A 23,012-nucleotide genomic window follows, 5' to 3' on the forward strand; every position below is an offset into this window, starting at 1 on the left:
TCTGAGGCTTTCCGGATACGATCCTCTAAGGGGTTCCGTAGGATTGAAGCTGCAATTTTTACGAAGTGGCCAGGTTTAAGGACTGTCTGTTGTCGGTTATCATCGCTGTCCAATACATGATGAACTGCCATGCGGGAGAGAGCATCAGCTTGGGTGTTTACTCTGCCAGGGCGGTGGATCATATGAAAGTCAAACCGTGACAGATAGAGGGCCCATCGGGCTTGTCGGCGGGTGAGGTCTTGTGCAGTGCGCCAGAATTCGAGGTTCGAATGGTCCGTAATGATGTCGAATGGTTGAGGGAGTCCTTCTAGAAAGTTCCTCCAATCCTTCAGTGCTTCAATGATAGCAAGCATTTCTCGATCGTAGATTTCGTAGTTCCGTTCCGCTGGCTGCATGGATGCTGATCTGAAGGCTACCGGATGCCATTGGCCATCGTCTTGCTTCTGCATAAGGGCGCCTCCCGTGGCAAAGCCTGATGCGTCTACCTCGATTCGAGTAGGCCTGTCTGGTGTCCATAGAGCAAGGATCGGTGCGGAGATGAAGGCTTCTCGAAGGGTATCAAATGCTTTCTGTCGAGTGTCGGTCCAGGTAAAGCTGGTGTCTTTCTTCGTCAGGTCGTTCAGAGGTCGTGCTATTTTGGCAAAATTCCGGATAAAGCGTCGGTAGAAGTTTGCAAATCCCAAGAACCCTCGTAGTTCCCGAAGATTAGTAGGGACTGGCCAGTCACGAACAGCCGCTACTTTTACCGGATCCATTCTCACCTCCCCTTCTGAGATGATGAGTCCGAGGTATTCAATCTGTTGTTGTTCAAATTCGCATTTTTCTGGTCGTAGGTAGAGGTCGTGCTTTTCTAACCGGGTTAATACTTCCCGTACCATTCGTCGGTGTTCCTCGAGATCGTTACTGAAGATAAGGATGTCATCTAGGTAGACTGCCACCTTGCCGGCTGCAATGAGATCAGCAAATATAGCATTCATAAGTGCTTGGAACGTGGCAGGGGAATTTGTGAGACCAAAGAACATGACCTTAGGCTCGAACAAGCCTCGGGTTGTTGCAAACGCGCCTTTCCATTCATGCCCCTTCTTAATCCGTATGTTATTGTAACCCCAGCGGACATCAAACTTCGTGAAGTATCTTGCTCCCTGAAGTCGGCTAATGATGTCAGCAACTAATGGGAGAGGGTATCGGTTCTTCACAGTGTACTCGTTCAGTTTCCGGTAGTCTTGTACGAAACGGAGTTTCCCATCCTTCTTCTTTACGAAGAAGACCGGTGATGAGATTGGTGATTTTGAGGGGACGATATAGCCTTTCCGTAGGTTTTCTTCTAGGAAACGATCCAACTCCTCCTGCTCGTTTAGGGACATGGGATAAATCTTGGTACGCATGGTTGCCGGTGCTCCAGGTACGAGATCAATCGCATGGTCCCAAGGTTGGTGGGCAGGTAATCGTTCGGAGGCGGATTCTGAGAAAACCTTCTTGAAATCACGATACTGCTCAGGGACCATTTCTTCGAAGGTTTTAACGGGTTTGTCTCGGTTGGCTTCCTCTGCTAGCTGCTGGGAGTAAGTGAATCCTGCGGCGCACCAGACTTCCTCCGTCTGTTCCTCTAGAATTCCTGCTTTTACCCATGCCCGGCGAGTTTTATGATTGGCTCGAATTCGGTGTATTGGTGGTTCTTCCACCGCTGCTGATTCACTCGGTTCAAGGGTCGCTTCTAGTGGCACCTCAATGTGGGGGTTTTCTGCGGGAGGTTCCAGTTCCGGGAGTTCGAGGATTGGGGTTTCTGTGTGAGTGGCGGCTAGATGAGAGTACAAGATCTCCTCGTCTGGGACTTCTTCTATCGTTACTCGAGGAGGCTTTACTGAAAGTCGTCCTTTCTCCCAATCAATCTCCGGATTTACCTTCCGTAGCCAGGGGAGTCCAAGGATGATGTCTTCACCTCCTAGGTTGGTGATCAGAAAGTCCATCCATCGCTCTTGATTATCCACTGTGAGTGCTAGACGTGCAAAATGGGTTATCCGTCCAGCTCGGTTAGGTGTTCCATCGATATTAAAAATGTTGATTGGTTTATGGAGGGGTGCACATCTTACATGGTTCCGGGTGACAAAGTCTTGGTTTAAAAACAGGGCGGTAGCTCCACAGTCTACCATGGCTGCAGTTGTTATACTGTGATTCCTTCCTCTTAGTCTCGCATGAATTCGGAAATGTGGGGAAGTAGAGTTTAATTCCCGGATCGATGATATTGTACATGATGGGTGCGAGTCATACGAGGAAGTAGCGAACATAACAAACTGATTACGGGGTACTCTCGGTGCAGCCGAAGCGGGTACCCTCTTTAAAAACCCTGTTGAAAGCCAGAGGACGAGGAGGACATAGCGTTAGCGCGATCAAGTAATTCCCTTATCTGACCAATCTGGTTGGAAAAGTCCTGGTTAGGGGGGCTCGGAGTAGCAGCTACGGGTGCAGGAGCAGATGTTGGGGTCGAGGACGCGATTTGGACGGATTCGTTTGGGAATAGGGAGAATGGCGCGGGTCCCGTAGCGGATATCTGTTGGCGTCGAGGTTGCTGGCGTCGGCCTCGGTCTCGTCCGAGTCCCATGAATTTGTCTTGGCAGACTGCTTCCAGATGTCCTCGACGTCCACAGTAGCGGCAGGTGGTTTCTCGGTGTGGGCAGTTTTGCTTGACATGACCTTGGGCACCGCAGCCGAAGCATCGTCCTCGCATGCGAGCTAGGAATGCTTCCCTAGTATTCCCATTACTGGTGTGGGTTGCATCAATGTCCATAGCGTGGGGGTCAGCAGGGGTAGTATGAGCGGTATGCGTGGGAGGGTATCCAGAGTTCCGGCCAGTCATGGTGGGATCGTGCAGGTAGACATCCACCGATATGGCCCGTTTGATTGCCTCCTTCAGAGTCGGAGCAATTCCTTGGGCAATGTTTACGGTGATGAGGTGTTGTCGGATCTCTGGGAGTAATGCAGTGAAGAAACGTTCCCGCAAGTCAATATCAGACATTTCAGTCCGATCTCCGATATCCTTGAACTTCTGAGCGAATTCCGCAACTGTCTGTCCTTTACTTTGCCTGAGATTCTTGATCTCGCTACGGGCTTCCATACCTGGGTCCATTGGTTCAAACCGCTGGCTAAATTCCTTCAGAAACGCCTCCCAATTTCCTCCGAAAGGGGGATTTTCCGCATTGAAATGTAGCAGATGGGGAGTTGCCCAATCTCCGGCACTTTCTGTGAAGAAACCCAAGGCGGACTTGATGAGTTTTACTTGGCTTTTGGCGAGATCCGGTTGTTCTGATGCCCAATTCTGGAACTGAGCCATGAAGCGACGGGCTTCAGCGCCATCTTTACCCTTGAAAACCTCGGGTTTGTTCATGCTTGACTTAGAGGATGAACATTCCTCCATAGCTGTAGCAAGGTTAGCTACTTGTCTGATGAGCTGAGCCATGAGATCCTCCGCAGAGGTGTTTGGGGCAGGCGGGATAGGAGTCGACATGATGGGAGTAGGCAATCGGGGCTGGGGAATCGGCAGGAAGGTTATATTGCTCACAGTGAGTGGCTCTCAGATTGAGTTCGAAAGGGCGTTGGGGCAAGGTTGAGACTGGCAATCGCGCCAAGTATCGTCGTTGTTATGGGCGTGAGCTTGGTCTCTGGGGTCAAGTGCATGTGGGAGTGCGGAGCAGTCTATACTGGCAACAGGTGTTTCAGAGTCGGGCGGAACTGGGGAAGACGTGGTGTCTATAGACCCTGCAAGGACAACCTTATCGGTAGGCTGTCAGTGCAGTAATGGATCTTGACCTAGTGTCACGAAGCAGCAGAGGCGGAGTGACTAACGGAGCGGGAAAGCGGAGCGACTAAGCAGAACGGTGAGGCGGAGCAACTGGACAAGGCAACAAGGCGGAGCGACTAAGCAGAACGGCGGCAGGCTGGTCCCAGATAATGACAGAGATATATTGAGTATCGTAGTCATAGGTAATAATAAGTAAGCACATACCTGGTCCCAGATAATGACAGAGAGGTCAAGATAAGGGACCAGGCTGTGGAGGGTTGGCTATATATACATAATCCGGTCTGCGAGAAACAACGATGTAATACTGTACAGTTTAGGAACAAGGAAGGTGGCGGAAGCCAATAGAAGGAGAAGATGGGTCAGGTGGATCAGTAATCGATGGGGGTTTGACAGTGATGGGATGATGTATCGTACAAGTAAAGGCGTCGAGACGGTGAGAAAAGGAAAATGATAGGGGCTGCGTACTTTATGACACCCCTTTACGATTCCACTCCAGGGCGCCCTTTCAGAAGTATTGTGATCAATCTCAACTGCGCCACCTTGGCTCATAAAGATCAGCAAGATCAAAAAGGTTGTATAGTTTTAGTGATCAGTAGTTGCTCAGGTGGGGAATTGTGTTTTTTTGAGCCCAAGTTGGTGCTGGAAATGTTTAACGGGGACTTTGTGGCTTTTCCTTCAAGACGCTACACACATTTCAATCTTCATTATCAAGGAATCAGATCTTCTCTAGTATTACATTCAGATAAAGATGGGGAATCCTACAAGAGAGACGGAAACGGCTGGGTTCACAACGATTTCGTATTGTAATAAATAAATACACTTTTTACCCAGATTCAATTTAGCCAGGGATTGTTAGACGCCCAATTCTATTGTCAACTCCTATGAAGCTGAATCCGCTACCTCATCGAGAACTTCCTTATTCTCCTCAGGTGTATCATGCCGCCTCTCTTCTGGAACACCTTTATTCTCCAGCTTCCACCTCACTTTCTGCAAGCAGCTTAGATGCACACCGCAGTATTTTTCACAAAAATGCGATTCATCAAGAAGCTATTCCCCTCTTGCTAGATATGGAGAACTGCGCAGATGAAGAGGGGCTGTCTTTAGACTGGATTAAGGGTGTCAGCCAACAGTTTGGAAAACTGTTGAGACGACTGGCAGAAGCGGAAGAGGCTGCTTTCGGGCGGTAAATTAGATTTTTCTGCGTTTGTCAAGGTCAAGTTCTAATACCTTCTGGCAGGGAGCAAACTAGTGTATCTTATTCAGAACCAGTATTCTTGGCCAAAACAGGAAGACGGGGCAGGCCCAGGAAATTGATTGCTCCTAGACTTCTACAGGAGGCTACTAACGGCGCAAGGAGGGTTACTCTTACCAAGCTAGCAAGTTGTCTTGGTATCCATAGACAGACACTCCGCACCCGTCTGAAGGAGAACGGCATTGACTATAGATTCTGCCCTATAACTAACGCAGACTTGGACAAATTAACCAAACGTTTCAAGGAAACAAACCCTGCATCTGGTCTTGGATATGTTATGGGCTTCCTACGACAAAAAGGTTATAGGCTTCAGCGTCAGCGGGTCAAGGACTCCCTGAAAAGAGTGGATCGCCTGGGCTCACGGCTCTGACGAAGACTTACGATTTCACGTGGACTTTGTAAAGTTCCCCGACCTCATGCGTTATGGCATCTGGATGGTCACCATAAGCTTATTTTCTGGGGTATAGTTATACATGGCATAGTAGATGGTTATAGCCGAACGGTATGTGTAGTTTTCTGTTCTTTTATTGTTCCTCCTTTACGCTCTCTACCTTCAGGTTGTAGGCTTGCAAGCTAGTTCGAACAATAAGGCTAGCACTGTTTTGAATCTCTTCACAGAAGCAGCTAAGAAATATGGAGTTCCCTCGCAGGTCAGACTAGATAGGGGAGGAGAGAATATTGAAGTCGCCACACTTATGGTATTTCTTCGAGGGCCAAACAGGGCTAGCGCTATGTGGGGATCTTCTACACATAATACCAAAATAGAGCGACTTTGGCCTGAAGTAGGTTCCCAGTTCGCTCGTCAGTGGAAAGCTTTCTTTTTACGTCTTGAGCGCCTTCACGGTCTCAAAAGAGAAGATCCTACTCATATATGGCTTCTTCAAACCCTTTTCCTACCTCTAATCAATGAAGACTGTCAGAAGTTTGTCAGTACTTGGAACTCTCACCCAATTTCTGGTCACAGGCACTACCAAACTCCCAACGTCAGTAAATTATAACCTTCCACTTTCACCTACTCAAACTTAGGTTACTAGGATTTACGCTTTTACAGAGAGCTGAAACATGGACGATACAACCCCCCGGCTTCCTCTGGAGCAGGTAAAGAAGCGGAAATATCTGTAATTGAACAGATACGTCAAGAGCAGGCCACTCATTACCGACACTGTCCAGTTCCCACCCCAAAACACCAATCACCTTTCACGCACCAACCAGAAAAGTTGCAGCTATTTTGTGAAGCTATTGAAGAGTTTGATCGCAGTAATGTAATACCTGCCAATTATCATCTGAGGGCAGAAGAATGGGAAAATGGCGAGTATCCTGCTTTTGAATTTATCAAAACTGGCAAGCGCGGTAGAAAAGAGCTTTGTATTGATCTTCCTCATTCTATCTGGATGCCTAGGGCTATACAGTGGGGACAGTATTTACATATTATGAATCACTTACTGTTTTCCGCTACTTAATCCTACTTACGCAGTCGCGAAAGGTTTCCTTTTGGAGGAAGGAGGTTGGCGCTTAAGTTGCCGCCCACTTGTGTCACGCACAAATCAACAAATCGCTAGAAGTTGGAAAGTAGGCTCAATTTCTATCCACTATGAGCACCTTAGCAGACCGGACAAAAAAGGTTACTGCGAAACAGAAACTTCAAAAGTCTATTTACACTCGTTCTTCCCGTTCCTCCCGTTCCTCTCATGCTTCTAATTTATCCCGTTCTTCTAAACCTTCTCAACGCTCGGAGCCCCTTCCCTCTCATTTGCAGCCACCTCCTCCTTCCCAGATCTCTCAGCCCGCCAAGGCTGAGCGCAACAGCTCAAAAACTGAAAGAATCTTGAACGCTGCTACAGACATACAACGATCTGTCCGGCCTAACAGCGTTGTAATCAAATCAATGCTGGAAAGTGCTCAAGAGGCTTCTGACGGTTTAAAGAATAGAAGAAACACACAGGCTAAAGCTAAAGAAGTAATATTTACCCTTCTTTTTACTTTGGTTGCTATTCTTACCTTTACCCTCATAGGAAGATGACGAGAATGAAAATACATTTCAAGTGGGGGCTTTGTACGTTATTCCCGTGGGCGTTCAGTTAACCGTAAGTCCCAATTACTCTTAAACTGTTTATTTAGTCATTTGTTGTACAGAGAAATTCGAATAAGCTAGCTCTTGATGATCAATGTTTTGCGCTCAAAGGAGGTTCTTCTGGCTTGAAAATGAGTCCCCGTTTCTATAACGAGCTGGTTCAATCAGGCCTAGGTGCCCAATCTCAAAGGTTTAACGACCCAAGCCTTACATTCAAGAAGTCTATGTCATTTGATGATATTATAACCCACCTTTGGCAGGCTCTTCCGTTACTCATGGAGCACCTGGACGACGACAATTCTGTGACAGCCAATCCTTTCCATCCCACTATCTATAGAAACGATGAACACAAGTTTCTGCCAACTCTTCTATTTTTTGTCAAGGAGGGGAGGAGTCTGGAGCATGTCGGGAACCAGCTTTTGTTCCCAAATGGACGTGATCTATTTGAGCTTTGCTTCAAAAGTAAAAAGACCGGCCTTCACGACAGGATCCTCTTCTTGGGTAGGTACCTATTTTCCTGGATAGAGTATCCACCTAGTCTCAATTTCTGTCGTAGCAACACTGGAGACTATTCCAACCTCCACTCAAAGGTTGTGGCGCACTGCTACAATTTTTTCCCGAGAGCAAGCCATAGATCCGGTAGTAGCTCTGGAGAGATTGAAAGCTCAAGATGAGACCGCTAAGAAAGATAGGAAAGGGAAGGGAAAGGCTTTATTTTTCCTAGCTTCTGACTCTGGATCGTCAGAATCTTCAAATGAGTTGGAGCCTGAATCACCTGCAGCTCTTTCATCAACTCAAAAGCTCAAGAGAAAGCGTAGTTCAGTTGATGATGAGGCTTTGGAGGAAAGAAACAGTAAAAGGCCCAAAAGTGAGTTGTATTGTTAGGAATATTACACGAACTTTTCTTACCTGTTTAGCTTCTCTAGCTAAGGAGTACATAGAGATTTCTGACCTGGATGAAAATAGTGCCAAGGTTAGATTCACAGACTCTGAGGATGAAGAAGAATCTTCAGAAGGAGTAAATGATCACGGTACAGTTCACTTCAGTTTTGGTGTTTACTATCTCTAAATATATTTCTGTTCAGGTGACCTGAAAGACCCTGGAATTGAAGACAGAGGTGACGAGGGTGATGAAGGTGATGAGGGTGAGGACAGCCCAGGCTTTAAGAAAGTTGAAGGTAAAATTATTTGATTCTGGGAAGAGTGAGACAAGGGAACTTATAAGTTACGTAGTGAGCCTCAAAGATAAGTCTAGACGTTCCAGTTCTAGTTCTGGCTCCTCGACTGCATCCTCAGAGCAAGATGCTGGTAAGGACAGAGTTGACGAGGATGATGATGACGAGGAAGAGGATAGTTGGGACAACTGGACTTAGGCTTTGAATGTTCTCATCTGATTGCTTGCTTTACTACTTACTCCCTCACAATCCCTTATACCCTTGTTAGCGCTAGCGATTCCGGACAAAGGATTCTATCTCCAAGTCACTCTTTATTGCACTTTCTCTTCTAGCATTATCGAACCTACCGGCTTATATACAGTACATTCCTGACTCATTACAATGAGCTTAATAGTATTCAATGTACAGAAAATGTTACTTAGGCTTGAAATATTCAGCTTACAGTCGTAAGTTATATATCATGGAGAGGTTTAGTTTTCAACAAAGCTACCCACGTTTTCAACGGGGGACTATTTTTTACGCTACTTCTTGGAGTCTAAATTACATTTTCTGTGGCAAATTGTTCTTTTGTGCTGAACAAAAAGAATTTGCGCTGACAAGAAAAAGTCGGGCGCACCATGAACAAGTCGCGCTCATGTGAAAAAGTCGGGCTACCGGGGAAAAATTCCCGCGGATTTTTTCGCCACTTGGACTAGCATAGAGGAACAGCCATGGTTCGCGCTACGCGAAAACTTGAATGTGTAGCCCGCGGTCGCATACATAGGGAGTCCAAGCACCAATTAGCCTGGCTATTCGCTGTTAGTTCACGAAGATGAATTTTGAATCAAAAAGTACCAAATCAATTTGTAATTTAGTTTGATCACGTAACGATCTATGTACTTTTTGTTTTTTTTGGCCGTCATGGTGAAACGGAAAGACCTGACTTCTGATGACCTTCTACGTCGACAAGAACAATCTCAGCTCAAGAGATTAAGGTTCAATGATCGCGACAGAAGAGAGGAGGATGGTAGTCCAGCAGATGCTCCTGCCAGCTCCTCTGGTCCTGTGCGTTCTCCTCTCGAACTGAATGGGCAAGAAGACGACAGCGACTTTTCAGATGAAGCTAGTGATTCTGGCGACAATATCTCTAACTCGCGGATGTCAGAGAGGATAAGTATAGATCGCCTTCGAATACCACAACGAATAGAGGTCGGGAGTAAACTACCTAAAGCGGCACCACCACGTTCAACCTCGTTCTCGGAACTTGGAGTGTCGCTAGCAATTCAGAATGCCCTGAAAGTCATGTCCATACACACGCCTACGGAGATCCAGGCGGCCTGTATACCTCCACTACTAGCAGGTGTGTTGCTGCTGCTATTCGAACCGCTCGTATCGTTGACTACAATTTCTAGGTAGGGATTGCATCGGAAACGCAAAGACTGGTTCTGGGAAGACCTTGGCCTTCGCTCTTCCCATTATTCAAAAGTTATCGATTGACCCATTCGGTATATTTGCGCTGGTTCTGACCCCTACAAGGTATATTACATTTTGGTCGCCTCCATCGTTGCTTACTAAATAATTCCAGGGAACTTGCTTTTCAAATATCTGAACAATTTGTTATACTCGGAAATTCGATGAACGTACGCACAGCAGTGATAGTAGGAGGCATGGACATGATGAGCCAAGCTCTTGAATTGGGCAATCGGCCGCATATAGTTATTGCTACACCCGGGCGCCTGGTTGACCATCTAAAAAGCGGTAGCGGAGAGTGGACCTTATCTAGGGTCAAATTTCTTGTAGGCAAGGATACTCTACATTTGGCACCCAATGCTCAACAGATTTTAGGTACTCGATGAAGCTGATCGTTTACTGTCTTCCAGCTTTGTTCCAGAACTGTCTTACCTGTTCAATGCTCTTCCGAAGGATCGCCAGACCTGTCTTTTCACGGCTACGTTGACTACATCAATCGAAAATGTAGCGAATACAGCCCCCAGACCTGGCAAACAGAAGCCATTCATCCATCGGATGACGCAAAAGTATGTTCCTTACCGATCGAGAATTATAACTCATTCAATTTTTTAAAACAGAATAGACACTGTTGCGACTCTCAAGCAATCCTATATCTTAGTGCCATCTCACGTCCGCGAGTCGTATCTTTTCCATTTCCTTTGCAATCCTCCGGAAAGTACCCTCCACTTGCGTCGCGCTCCTTCTGGACCCACTGGTACAAAGAAGCAAAACAAATCCAAGCGGAGCCAATCTGTTGAGGACGAAGCTCCAGAGCAGCCACCTCCAACAATCATCTTTTGCGCTCGCCCACGAACAGCGGCGTACTTGACGCTACTACTCAAGACACTATCAATACGGAGTACGGCGTTACATTCTCGACTTACACAACGGGAACGGCTTTCTTCGTTATCATTATTCCGGTCTTCGATCGTACCCGTGTTGATCTCAACCGACGTTGGAGCGCGGGGTCTTGATATTGAAGATGTTGCCATTGTCATTAATTGGGACCTACCCGAAGAGCCAGAAGAATATATACATCGAGTGGGGCGAACTGCTCGAGCCGGCAAAGGGGGTATAGCCGTTAGCTTCGTCACAGAAAGAGATGAAGACCGGGTCCTCAAGATCGAAGACCGCATAGGTTCGTCTCCTGTACTCATCGTCGCACCAAACTTGACCACTCTTCCTCAGGTGTAAAATTAGAAGAACTAATTCTTTCAGAAAGTAAGATTCTCGAGAAGTTGAACGCTGTATCAACAGCCAAGCGCCTAGCCAACATGGTAAGTGCTACATCGGCCCTGTTTGCCAAAACTGAGAGTGTTAATCATACCGGATAGGAACTTCACGACTCTAATTTCGAAAAACGGGAAAGAATTAATCGGCTCAAAACGCAAACCTAGAGGACAGTGGCACGCAGGTGGCAGGGTAAGCTAGTCATGAAGATCTTTGTGACCTGTCGATCAAGCTATCACATTAGTGCTGCCGGTGCTCTCTCGTAGTGCCCAGGCGCCTTCGTTTCCGTGTACATCTTTTGCCTTCGAATATTTCATCGAAAAACGGACCAAATAAATGAACGCCTTGTTCTGGACGCTTTGAATACAAAAATGAAACGGGAGTGAAGATTTTCTTTTTCTCGCAAGCTGTGAGGATGCACGGTGTATGAAGCCTGATTCTTTTAACTTTTCGAACCTTGAGGAAGGAGGAAGGGAAATGGGTGCTGATTTATGTGCGTGTGTCCTCTACTTCAGAAAGAAACATGCGAAGTACTGGGTGACTCTTCGCTGCAATCATTCTGTAGTTAACCATTACAGACATCCACTACATATGTACTATCTGGAATAACTAAATCTTTTCGATGATATTTCTAAGATGTACAACTTGGTCACAAAGATAGATTTTCACATCCTGAGCATATATTACAGTAAAATTTTCTACAACCTTAATTATGTACATTATTGAGGGAGGAATGCTCTGCAGATGTTACGAAATGAACGAAAAAATAAAATAAAATTGGAAAGGCACGCGCAGGGTACGCGAGTGATTTGTCACGGCTCGGCAAGGCACATTAGAGCACATTATGATTAGCAAGGCATGCAAGTTCGAAAACTTCGCGTTGTGTTGTAGGCTTCAATTGTTTGAGTACTATTCTTTCCTTTCGTTCTGCTCAACTGACATCATTTTTGAATACGCGGAGCCACTGTCAAATAGTTCATGAAAACGTTTTCCACTGAAACGAAACCATGTGACGTGATCGTTTCCCAGCTTATGTACATTACGCGCCTCTGTGGCTCTGCTCCAAGCAAAGCTCTCAGAGCCCCATCACCTTTCTCTTCGTTCACCCTTGAATGTTTGTCATACTTTTATTTTTTTATCTTGATCTAATTGCTTCGCTTATTCCCAGAGAAGGAATCAGTATATTTCTGTCGTACGCTTCGTACTCCACAATGGACATTACCAACTGGGATTCAGTTCTACAGTTTTCATCTGGTGCCAACATGGAGTTCGGCTTGCAAAATGACGATTTTCCCGAACAAAGCACATCCTCTACGCCAAATCTGCAGGTGCCGACTCCTCCGGTTTGTTCAGAATTATTGCTCCTTATTCTACGTCTAATATTACCGTTTCATCTACAGCATTCTACTGACGGCGGTTCGCCGATATGCGATGATCCTTCTGATAACAACGTCCTCGTCTCGATCTCGACTACGTTTTATCCGGGGGCAAACTTACACTCTCTTCCTCCCGACCTCGCACTCTTGTCCACCGATTCAGTATTCTTTTACGTTCATTCTCACATCATTCTTGCTGCGTCAGACAATAACTTCCTCTCTTTACTCCCGACGTCATCTTCCAAGGAGCAGTCCTCTAATATGGTCATACACGTACCAGAACTTTCTCCGGTCCTGAACATAATACTCCACATCATATACAATATATCTTGCAGCCACTATTCTCCTTCGTTCGAGACGCTGTCCGACGCCGTACATCGGCTGCCATCGTACGGCATTGACCCAAAGTCATGTATCACGCCTAGCACTCCCATACACGCTTTGCTTCTTTCTCATGCACCACTTTGTCCCTTGGACGTCTACACACTTGCCGCCAAATACGATTTATACGACTTGGCTGTCCCGACCTCTTCACATTTATTGTCTTTTCAGTTGTCTACACTTACAGATGATACGGCGGAAGCAATAGGACCTAAGTATTTACGTAGGATGTTCTTCCTACACATTGGTCGTTCGGATGCCTTGAAGAGAGTGCGTAGTAAGAAAATTCAAAATCTATCTCAGCTGACATCTGGACAGATTTTACTTCAACCACCGCATCCCCATGCGCCTACTCCCTGGTGCGACTTCGCTGATCAGAAGAATTTGACTCGCGCCTGGGCGTTAGCATCAGCTTATCTTGCCTGGGACGCCCGACCAGGTGAATATCCTTTGCAATCCTTGAAACCAACATCTGATATCCCATGTCTTAGATGTGTCAACAGGTTTTCTGGAAGCTGCTCTTACTCCTCTGGTGGAGCATTTATCCTGCGATCTGTGCAAACAAGGTCTGAAAGACCGCATCAAAAATCTCATCGTGCAGTGGTCTGTCGTGAAGGTAAGTCGTACCTTCGTGTATAATACTCCGTTTGATAGCCTTCTCGCAGCGTACAATATAAACGCCAAAGCTTCCAACGACCTCGTTTTCCTCTGTTCCAAAATCATTCGTGCATTTATTATATGCTATTCAACCTTTAGAGTCTACAGACGCTTTGCCTTCCAACACCTGATTCAACACCTGATCCAAACTGTGTACTATATTACCACTCGTGTTCGTCCTGTCATCCATCCACGCATTTGATTCACGCGCACCAACGATATTCTATACCCTCCATTCGGGATCGATCTTGGTGTCCTGATTTGTACAGTATCACTCGATGTATCTGCAGTTTTTTTGCCTCTCCAGAATTTTGTACAATAGTCTCCTTTACCCTATTGAAGGCCTTCATACACGCATAATGGGTCTATTGTAGCTGACTTCATAGAATCATAACACACGTTGAGATTTTTTGTAATTGCTTTAGTATTCAATAATCAGTTTCTGCAAGCTACATTAGGCTAGATTAAGCTAATTAAGCTATATGGTCGTCGGAACGAGCCGACGACTGTATGAATAGGGCTTATTAAGGCTTATTAGCAGAGGACCCCTGACAACCCACTAAAAGGCCTGTACAAGGTGCGGTAAGAATAGGAGAGAATTTTCAGAATCCATGATCATGAGCCAAAAGAGGGTAAAAATCGCGATTTTTCGTGCTTATCCCTAGAGCTAAAATCGGGTAAAAATGGTCCTTTTAAAGAGGCTTGATCTACAGGTAAAAATAGCGCTATTAAAACTCAAACATGGCGCTCACTGAGAACAAATTATTTGGCCCTTGCTGTACCACTACACAATATAGACAATATTTTACATGGTATTAGATGTTATTATACAGCTTGTATTTACATGTATTTTTTGCATGAACACCATCATAGTTGAATCTGGAGCTCAAAGGAAACTACATGGATGATGATCCTGTTAAGATCATGTACACTGTGTAACTGTGCCAGAGGCCACAAGATGTCTAAGGGCGGAAGGTCGAATGGGACAGTAGTGAAGTTATTAACAACACCGCCGTTACACCGCTAGTTCCCAGAGATCGAGAGTAGAGAAGAGAGGAGCCAGGAGCAGCCAAGTCAGAGCGGCGGTATTGCCGATGACGAGGAGTGGACCAAAGAACTTATAAGTCCTAAGGTCAGAGTAAGAAGTACTTCAAGGCAATGAGCCTGAAGACTAGAGAGTGACAAGAACACAGAGGAAGTCTCAAGTCGAGGATGTTAAGAGGATAATCTAAGTTGATAATTAAACTGAGGAACTACAGTAGCATACAGGCAGTATTTATATCTACAGATCGGCGCATTGGTGCAGAGCGCCAGACTAACTACTAGGAGCTATACGTGTAGTACCTGCAGGGTAGAGTAAAAGACAATAAGGAGAGACTAGAATGAAAGGGTATGTGTAGCGAGAAAGAACAATAAGGAAGAGATTACAATAAACAGTAGATCTCGGAATACTGAGCAGCGAAATGGGGCACTGAGGCATGGACTTGACAGATCCATTAGATGAGTCCATAATTTCAACATAGATAAAACAAGGGAAAAATTGAACCACCTGCAGTAGAAACAAACAAACAAAAATAGATTTGGCAGCTTTCTGGCAAAAAAAGATGAAAAATCAAATTTTGGATATACCCTGAGGCTAAACTGGGTAAGAACGGGGCCCGCAATGGAACCAGATGAAAACCCGGGTATGAACCCACCTTTTGGACCCTCAAAGAATGTAAGTAAAATTTGAGTTTTTGGGATCAGGCCTCTTAGTGGGTTGTCAGGGGTCCTATTAGCAGTTGACTGCTACCAGTCTCCCATTGTCCCATCAACCTAAGTAAGTATGTCTGAAGTCTTCATTAACTGCAAGTAAGTAAGACTAGTACTAAGGTGCAGGGAGAACAACTACCTAGACTGCCCCTAGGCCCTTGCCCAGTTCTGTTTTTCATTTTTGGCCATGATTGTATATCAGGAAAGGAAATATCACCTTGCTTGCAAGGTCTATTGCACTCCAGAAGTTAAGTTGTTTTGTGCAGGCATGTTTTGGTTGTGCTTGGCCTCATACTTTTGCCAAATGTTTACAAACATCCTGAGCTCTGTGCTTGCTTTGCAGTGCACCTTATGTATACCGCATTCTTTCCCAATACTCAGATTAATCAAACAAATTTCCACAAGGCTTTTGAAGTGTGTATATTTTGTAATGCATCTTATGTGCATTGTTTTTTTTGCTTGATACTTGAACTAAAATCTACACCTTGACAAAGACACTCAGATGATACTTAGACTACCCTACACTTTTTGCATACATAAATCCTGCATCATTCCCTGATTCCTGCCATACCAGTTCTAGTATCAATTTAACTGAAATTTCTCCTTTCCCAAGCAAGGTGCAGTCCACAAAGAACCAGTAAGCATTTTATAACAAATTTGGAGACGGACTGGTACTGAGTAACAAAAGAAAGAACTGTTAAACAACTTGGAGGAGATGTTGGATTAAATATATGTAACTGCTGATGACCTGTTCAAAAGCTCCATTTAAGTAAAACATTGAAGAGTTTATGTCCCAAACTGGAAGTCATTGGAGATGGAGAAACAAGTATATTAACGTGTAAACACAGACTTGAATGAGAGTGGTGTAGAGAGTGTGTTGTAGAGACAATAGTGACTACCAAAAACAATTGCTTATTTACAAAGGTAGCGGTATGGTACAGACACAACCGTACAGATCAGAAAGCGCTTAACGTGTGAAAAAAATGCACGGGCGCTTGGTAAAGACGGGGTGGCAAAGGACCTAGCAAGCAAGGTGATCTGGGTTTCACAGTGAGTCCATGGCAAAGTCAGTTGACGTTGAAAAGATCCCCGATCCTTCGTATGTAAATCCAAATCCTTCTTACTGATTAGAACTTATTGACAATACACGGCAAACTACTTTTCTTGGACAGAAAAGTGCCAAACATTTAGGCCTGGAATTTTATGACGCTTGACAAAAAGCATCTGGTCATAGCTGGTCATGGTTGGTCATGGAGCAAAAAGTATTCACACGCGGTATTGTAGGGTATTGTTCTATATATGAAGGTCAGTTCATACTGTATATAAGAAACTTCCGCCAGGAAATTCTGGTCGTGACAACCCCGTTTCCCAATCGATATCGATGTAAAAAGACTGGCGCATTTACATTTACCCTACTTTCTGAATCAGCAGTGGAGAAATGGACACTGTGGACTTAGACTTCATCTTTCAATTCGCCATCACGGATTTGGACCTCCCTGAGAACGGGCTTGGTGCATTTTCGACTATAGAATTACAAGTTCCTACACCCCCAGTGCGTTAACTTTTATGATGTGTTCACCCCTAACCGATCTCTCACGAAAGGATGTTTCTAGGATTCAAGCCCCGGGTCGCCAATAAGCGATGTTCTGAACGACGTGCAGGTTTCAATATCGACTGCATTCCACCCAGACGCGTGCTGGGAGCATTTTCGACCTGACTTCGCACTTTTGTCTTCTGATTCAGTAACATTTTATGTTCACTTGCAAGTAATGCTCAGTGGCTCCAAAAATTCATTCCGATCATTATTACCAATCTATCTCCCCGACGTCCCAATTTCTACTCTTGCCCAATCACGAGAGGATCTCTCCAACACGGCAGTTCACGTCCCAGAATCCTCACAGGTTCTGAACATCATCCTTCATGCTATTTATGGTTTGTCTTGCGCCCATTATGCACCCACTTTTGAGACACTTTCTGCTGCAGTTAATCAGCTTCCATTGTATGGCATGGATCCAGAAACGTATATCGCAATTGATACCCCACTATACACCCTGCTTCTCTCTCATGCGCCCCTTCTCCCAATAAACGTTTATACACTCGCCGCCAAACATGATCTGCATCACCTGGCAGTGTCCGCCTCACCACACCTATTGTCGTTTTCGCTCCCTACCCTTACAGATGAAATGGCGAAAGAGATGGGATCCAAGTACCTACGCAAAATGTTCTTCTTGCACATGGGTCGTGTAGATGCTCTCAAAAGAGTGTGTTAAATATTTCCCACATTTCACTTGATTCCTCAATCTTAACATTATTTGTACAGCTTCTATTGCAGCCACCCCCGCCTCACGCCCCTATTCGCGGTTGCGCTTTTGCTGATCAGAGAACTTTGACTCGCGCCTGGGCATTAGCGTCAGCTTATGTTGCATGGGACGCTCGACCAGGTACGTTGATCATGACCCTTCCTCTCTCTCACTCTCGTGTATTGTCTTCCCGTTCAGATATATCAAAAGGCTTCTTAGAGTCTGCTCTTACTCCTTTGGCCGAACATTTGACCTGCGAACTTTGCAAGAAAAGTCTGAATGAGCGAATCAGAGATCTTGTCGTAAATTGGTCTATTGTGAAGGTACCTTTCAGTTTCCTCAACATACTCACAGAACTTATGTCCCTGCAGCGCACTATCTAATCCATAATTTTGTCTCGTTTCCTAAGCAACACGTAGCAAATCCATTCTGTACCATTCATGAGTATAGATATTCTGGCCTGTTTGGCAGTCGATGATTGCGAAGCAACACGAATGATTTGAAGATATTATACATATACTTGGTGTTCCTACAAAAACAGTATACTCGAGTATAGCCTATTTCAATTGCTCCACAAATTATCGCGTTTTATCTTCCGCAAGAATAGCGTTGTTTAACTCGTCCAGAGGTGCGAGTTCTTTCTTATCGACAAGATCGAACTAATAACAGAAGTGAGAAGACAAAATTTCCGAAGCGTTGTAAAGACGAAGCATTCACCTCATTGATGAATAAGAAAAAGTGTCTATAACTGGTATTGAGATGCGCTAAAAGAAGCTGCGATGAGACGCATTCGATAACCTAAGTCCATTGGATAGCACAGACCTTCAATGCCTAGCGCACATATATGGTCAAAATGGTTACTGTATATGTGCGCATAGACTCGGAACAGTCGCCGGACAATAGTCCGCACTGTATCCCGGAAGTTCTTAGGGAATGGCACTCCTAGAACGGGATAATCTACGGTGGGACTTCATTGATTATCAGTATCCACGCACCTATCTTGTTCGGGAAAACAGCTTCGTCCTCAAGGAGGTTCTGCGCCCAGTTCATAAGAGCATCGACGTACTCTGGCGCTGGCAATTTGGTCGGACGTTTGTACTTCACCCCGTCTTCCCAGAGGTATTCGTATCTGTACGGTGTAAGGACGCGATCTAAGAATGACAATGTCAGTCTGACCTTGGACCGGCAGACATTATCGGACACTACAACCCAATGCGGAAGTCGTAAGACCGTCGTGTGCCCATGTAACATTCGAAAAGGCGCACCTCTTGACGCGTGCAAAATTCGGTCACAGTGCCATACAGCATGTTCAAATGATTGAAAAAATCGACTGCTATAATTCCACGAAAATTGAGAGAATGAAGCGAAGAGCATGGCAAACATGAACTCGCCATGTACTGCCAACCATTCGTTCAAATCTTCACCGTCCGGCAGCTGAACAGCAAGCCTGAGGTTCCCCGACCCCTAAAGGCACACCAGCGAGTATGCAAAGCAAGGATGAGAGATAGATAGCCAAGTCTGAGTTCCAGATAGCCTACCAGCGTTGCTTCAGCATATTTTCGGAGTTGGTATTGCTTTGTTCCTTCGGGAACATCTTTGCGCGGTTTGAATGTACGTGTCTTGCCACTGACAATGAGTTCAGATTAAGACCTCTGGGATAAAGAATAGACCCATTACAGCCCGAAGAAGGCAGACATGATGGTCTGGTATCAAGATTATCGGCAACGTGGAAATATCAAGGCGCCAATAAGCAAACGCTCATCATTCAAAATGTGAGCGTTGTGAATTCGACCAAAAATCCAACGGTTGCTTGATACTTATACATTATGATTGTGTCGCGCATCAAGCACAGGTTCAATAACGACGCGGCTGTCGCTAGCGCTTCCTGTATACTACAATGGACCTCATAGGCGGACCTTTCTCTGTCATTGAATCTGACCCCGGTATGGCGACATACATTTCTCGCTCTTATTACTGACAAGAGTCTCAGGAGTATTCACATCCTTAACGCGGAAACTAGGTGTCAAAAATTTGTCGGTGGTTGAGGTGTTTGACATCGAGCCGTGGGCAACTGACCACCTGCAACCTCACGGCCTCGTATTCTGTTTCCACTGGCGAAAAGATGTCCATCGACCAGCGGAATTTGAGAATCCAGAGCAAGTCTGGTTCGCGAATCAGTTATCTGACGATGCCTGTGCTTCACATGCAATCCTCAACGTCCTCCTTAACTGTCCAACCGTAGACCTTGGTCTTACTCTACAACAATTCAGAGACGAAACGAAAGAGATGTCGCCTGTAGTGAGTAAGAACGAGTTTATCTATTATTTGGCTTACTGGGATGGGTATGTAAGATGAAAGGCCTAGCGGTCACGAATTCCACACATATTCGTAATGCCCACAATTCTCTAGCTCGGTAAGAGATGATTATGACGAACGCCTTTTGTCTTTTTACATCTAATAGTCAGGCTGATCTTCGCGGCTCTCTTAATGCTATCGCAACTACTACATTGGATATACAGAAGGCGAAGGCGAAGGAGCTGCAATCTAAGAAAAAACAAACCGCCACACCTAGTAAATCCAAACCTTCCAAATCAAAATCCAAAACTGTCGACTCTTCAGAAACCACCGAAGAAGAAGTGTATCATTTCATTGGTTACGTTCCTGCTTTTGGTAAAGTTTGGGAATTGGATGGACTCAAGCCTGGGCCTCTGGAAGTTGGTGAGCTCGCATCGGAGGGCAATACCACAGATTGGATGGACGTCGCGCGACCAGCAATTCGAATGAAAATGGCGAAATACGGTGGGGGTGCTGACGCAGGGAATATCCGTTTTAGTCTTCTTGCATTTGTGGATGGGAGCTACGAGAAGGCAAACGACGAATGGGAGTATTGGAGACGGGAAAGACGTAGCATAGAAAGAAGGCTAGATGAGACAGACTCTGGCTGGAAATCTAAGGCAAGTTCCACGACTGTGTATAGTTTTCCACAGTCAATTGTGTCATAGGTTGATCAAGAGCTGCTTAAAATATCGGAGCATGCATTCACATTGCCTGATGCTCCAGGACGCATGTTCTTGCAAGCAGGCTCGCGACGTTTACTTCGAGACGCAGATATCCTGTCATCGCCTCCGGATATGCTTCTTGAACAGTGGGAGAATGCAGTCCAACAGGCGGCTAGACTGAAAACGAATGTCGAAGATGAGATTCAGAAAGCGGCTACCGATTGGGTGAGTACTGCTCAGGGGGGTCTAAACTGCATTCTGAAGATACACACTATGTTCATAGTCAGACTTTATCAAACGAACACACGATTACGAACCGTTTTGCGTAGAATATATCAGATGCCTGCATCGAGATGGTTTCCTAGAAGCCCTTCTCGACATTGCCAAGAATATAACTCCTCCGCAGACAGTTGTGAAGGCAAAGAAACCCAAAACGTCACTTCCAGACGAGAATTTTGATCAAGAGGGTTTGGAAGTTCAAGATATGGCGGACCATAACAATAACAACGATGACGACGACGCTTGGAAACCAACTCCATCACGTCAACAAATTTGATTCTCATCTGCAAAACCTGTTTTTTCGGCTAATTCTCCGAAAGCAGCTGAGAGCACTTCCCAGCAGCCAAAGCACCCAGAGCAAGGTTGAAATTTTGCTCTCGGTGCTTTGGGTGCTGGAGAGCGCTCTCCAGCCAGTACCCTTGCTCTGGCGAACATACAGGTTTTGCAGATGCTCGACGAAATGCATCGAAATGCATATCATGTCGTCGTGCTTCACAGAGCTTATTTACCGTCTAAACTATAAACATTATTTTACACTTTGTACTTCCCCGAATGCATTTATAAATCTGAAAAATGACTGTTTCTAAGATAGTGCAGGGTGCCATGACTCTCCTGTCCTCCCCTGTTATCATCCATTGATGATACACCATCCTCCCTCCAGCGATATACGGTAAGGACCTTCCAAGCATTTCCATTTGGCCTTTTACCTCGTTCAACTCGGCCGTCAAGATCAAGGATTCCAGTCTCGAGCATTGTCGGTGACGTGATCTCCATACTTTGTGTGGGAGGCACTGGATCCGGAGCATCAGGCATGAGGAGATATGACGGTAGATGTTGCGTAGGCCCAGACTCCAGCAAAACAGTCAACGAACGCGCTCGTGTGTTCAGGGATTGAACCTGTGTTGGTTAGGCTTTGATCTAAGTGCTAACAGTCGGAAGAATATGACTATACCACTGACCAGCACGTCTTTCTCCACTGTAACATCGAGCATAGTGAAATTCCGTTTGTACGAAATGATGTCTCCCACTTGAATGACAGTGTTCTTAGCAAGATCGTATATCCTTACGTCTGATGCATGTCTAAGTAACAATTGACATTGTGAATATCTGCAGAACTGGATGATTTGCGTGAAAGCTTACCCTGCTTTAATAGCTCCGCCCGGGCCAGTACTGCGGGGCTTGGATGATGTCAACGCGTCGTTCTCGAGCATGGCATGTTCCTTTTCCCATTCCTGATCCTTCCAAGGAGCAGCCAGAGTCCCATTCCTGATACCCTCCTCATATTTAGCTACCTTGGCTTTGAAGTCATCCTTCAACCAACCAGAATACAAGTGGTCTTGGAATGTGTGTGCGGCAGCTAGGAAATGCGGATCTGTGAACACAGAGGGGAGCACCCGATCCGCTTCATAGCTGCTTAGCGGGTCTTGTGGGATGTCAATAACCATGGCATTTGGGTCTACGTCTTTCCTACTTGAAGAAGGATGATCTGGGTCGATGGTCCTTTGGTAGTCAGAAAATGCGGTTGGTGGAAGAAGCTTTGCCAAATGAGCTTTCGATGCATCAGAGAGAAATGCCCATGTATTAGCATTGATGAGATCCTAATGTACAATGTCACTATTTAGCTGAAAGAAAGAAAGATGCCAGTATATATACGTACTGAAATATCCATGCTTGTCAAAGTACTCTTGGGATTTGTCAACAATGCATCTAGAGCATTGTCATCTATGGCGAGTTGTTGAGCTTTCCGCTTGGTTCTTGGAGGAGTAGAGTTCGCGACCTCATCTAACAATCGTGCAGGTTTACGAACTGCTCGTTTTGGTCTTTCTGACATGGCCCGGGGAAAAAGATGATGAGCTTTGATTCGTGAGAAACACAAATGATCTCCAATTTGATCTCCAATTTCCTGCCAATTTCTATCCTTAATTTGGAAGCTTGCACTGTGTACATACCAAGACATGACTCTGCGCAGGGATCTTCCTCGAACTTGGTACTCCACAGGCTCACAACCAAACCCTCTGGGCTGAGGCATCTTCCGCCTTCTTCAAACCTGGACCACTCTACTCTAATCCGATAATTTGAGTCCTAGTACTTTAGACCGCTATGGTATTCGTGGCAATGATCACCTTGGACTTTGTGATGAAGAAGAGCTGTAAAGAGGTCGGAATCCCGTAAGTCGTGGTTACAGTCTAGGTCAAGGCCCAGAATCTCCAGCAGGGCATATTCAAGCTCGAGCTAATTCCAGACGCGACCTGGTGC

At 45.5% G+C, this 23,012-nt stretch overlaps 7 protein-coding genes across 7 annotated transcripts; 5 read left to right on the forward strand and 2 right to left on the reverse strand.

Annotated features, from left to right (window-relative positions):
• Positions 1-6,933: 6,933 nt before the first annotated feature.
• Positions 6,934-8,667, forward strand: C8R40DRAFT_1262495 (uncharacterized protein; the record flags this gene model as incomplete). The annotated part of the gene is made up of 7 exons (XM_046233846.1): positions 6,934-7,005; positions 7,061-7,132; positions 7,182-7,620; positions 7,676-7,987; positions 8,037-8,150; positions 8,205-8,297; positions 8,353-8,667. The coding sequence occupies 7 exons, from the start codon at positions 6,934-6,936 to the stop codon at positions 8,490-8,492; spliced, it is 1,242 nt and encodes a 413-aa protein (XP_046090835.1). The 3' UTR covers positions 8,493-8,667.
• A 908-nt stretch (positions 8,668-9,575) lies between these two features.
• C8R40DRAFT_1034332 (DEAD-domain-containing protein) lies at positions 9,576-11,179 on the forward strand (the record flags this gene model as incomplete). Its single annotated transcript, XM_046223421.1, has 7 exons — positions 9,576-9,637; positions 9,690-9,809; positions 9,859-10,069; positions 10,119-10,309; positions 10,361-10,920; positions 10,971-11,059; positions 11,117-11,179. 7 exons carry the CDS (start codon positions 9,576-9,578, stop codon positions 11,177-11,179), a joined length of 1,296 nt encoding a protein of 431 aa, XP_046090836.1.
• A 720-nt stretch (positions 11,180-11,899) lies between these two features.
• C8R40DRAFT_1083063 (uncharacterized protein) lies at positions 11,900-13,875 on the forward strand. Its single transcript, XM_046227227.1, has 6 exons — positions 11,900-12,126; positions 12,181-12,355; positions 12,413-13,039; positions 13,088-13,208; positions 13,261-13,385; positions 13,435-13,875. Exons 2-6 carry the CDS (start codon positions 12,224-12,226, stop codon positions 13,444-13,446), a joined length of 1,017 nt encoding a protein of 338 aa, XP_046090837.1. The 5' UTR covers positions 11,900-12,126; positions 12,181-12,223; the 3' UTR covers positions 13,447-13,875.
• Positions 13,876-16,616: 2,741 nt separating this feature from the next.
• On the forward strand, positions 16,617-17,861 carry C8R40DRAFT_1165988 (uncharacterized protein; the record flags this gene model as incomplete). The annotated part of the gene is made up of 4 exons (XM_046230779.1): positions 16,617-16,730; positions 16,792-17,439; positions 17,499-17,619; positions 17,677-17,861. 4 exons carry the CDS (start codon positions 16,617-16,619, stop codon positions 17,859-17,861), a joined length of 1,068 nt encoding a protein of 355 aa, XP_046090838.1.
• Positions 17,862-18,056: 195 nt separating this feature from the next.
• Positions 18,057-19,175, reverse strand: C8R40DRAFT_1158390 (Mob1/phocein; the record flags this gene model as incomplete). Its single annotated transcript, XM_046229728.1, has 9 exons — positions 18,057-18,137; positions 18,196-18,242; positions 18,301-18,420; positions 18,474-18,607; positions 18,655-18,680; positions 18,744-18,811; positions 18,870-18,942; positions 19,017-19,104; positions 19,156-19,175. 9 exons carry the CDS (start codon positions 19,173-19,175, stop codon positions 18,057-18,059), a joined length of 657 nt encoding a protein of 218 aa, XP_046090839.1.
• Positions 19,176-19,214: 39 nt separating this feature from the next.
• On the forward strand, positions 19,215-21,126 carry C8R40DRAFT_1083087 (uncharacterized protein). The gene is made up of 7 exons (XM_046227228.1): positions 19,215-19,250; positions 19,326-19,421; positions 19,469-19,776; positions 19,830-19,891; positions 19,940-20,432; positions 20,481-20,702; positions 20,761-21,126. Exons 2-7 carry the CDS (start codon positions 19,376-19,378, stop codon positions 21,031-21,033), a joined length of 1,404 nt encoding a protein of 467 aa, XP_046090840.1. The 5' UTR covers positions 19,215-19,250; positions 19,326-19,375; the 3' UTR covers positions 21,034-21,126.
• Positions 21,127-21,314: 188 nt separating this feature from the next.
• C8R40DRAFT_1035386 (Asx homology domain-containing protein) lies at positions 21,315-22,587 on the reverse strand (the record flags this gene model as incomplete). Its single annotated transcript, XM_046223497.1, has 4 exons — positions 21,315-21,653; positions 21,716-21,818; positions 21,897-22,354; positions 22,414-22,587. 4 exons carry the CDS (start codon positions 22,585-22,587, stop codon positions 21,315-21,317), a joined length of 1,074 nt encoding a protein of 357 aa, XP_046090841.1.
• Between the last annotated feature and the right edge of the window lie 425 nt (positions 22,588-23,012).

This window comes from Lentinula edodes (genome assembly GCF_021015755.1).
Source record: "Lentinula edodes strain Le(Bin) 0899 ss11 chromosome Unknown C8R40scaffold_3, whole genome shotgun sequence".
Lineage (NCBI taxonomy): Eukaryota > Fungi > Basidiomycota > Agaricomycetes > Agaricales > Omphalotaceae > Lentinula > Lentinula edodes.

Bases quoted from the DNA above. Each gene is read 5' to 3' on its own strand.
- C8R40DRAFT_1083063 (XM_046227227.1), top strand. From the start codon at position 12,224: ATGGACATTACCAACTGGGATTCAGTTCTACAGTTTTCATCTGGTGCC. The intron at 13,040-13,087 runs GTGCGTAGTAAG...ACATCTGGACAG, and splicing joins GTTCGGATGCCTTGAAGAGA to ATTTTACTTCAACCACCGCA. The intron at 13,209-13,260 runs GTGAATATCCTT...CCCATGTCTTAG, and splicing joins TGCCTGGGACGCCCGACCAG to ATGTGTCAACAGGTTTTCTG.
- C8R40DRAFT_1083087 (XM_046227228.1), top strand. From the start codon at position 19,376: ATGGACCTCATAGGCGGACCTTTCTCTGTCATTGAATCTGACCCCG. The intron at 19,422-19,468 runs GTATGGCGACAT...CAAGAGTCTCAG, and splicing joins TGTCATTGAATCTGACCCCG to GAGTATTCACATCCTTAACG. The intron at 20,433-20,480 runs GCAAGTTCCACG...ATTGTGTCATAG, and splicing joins ACTCTGGCTGGAAATCTAAG to GTTGATCAAGAGCTGCTTAA.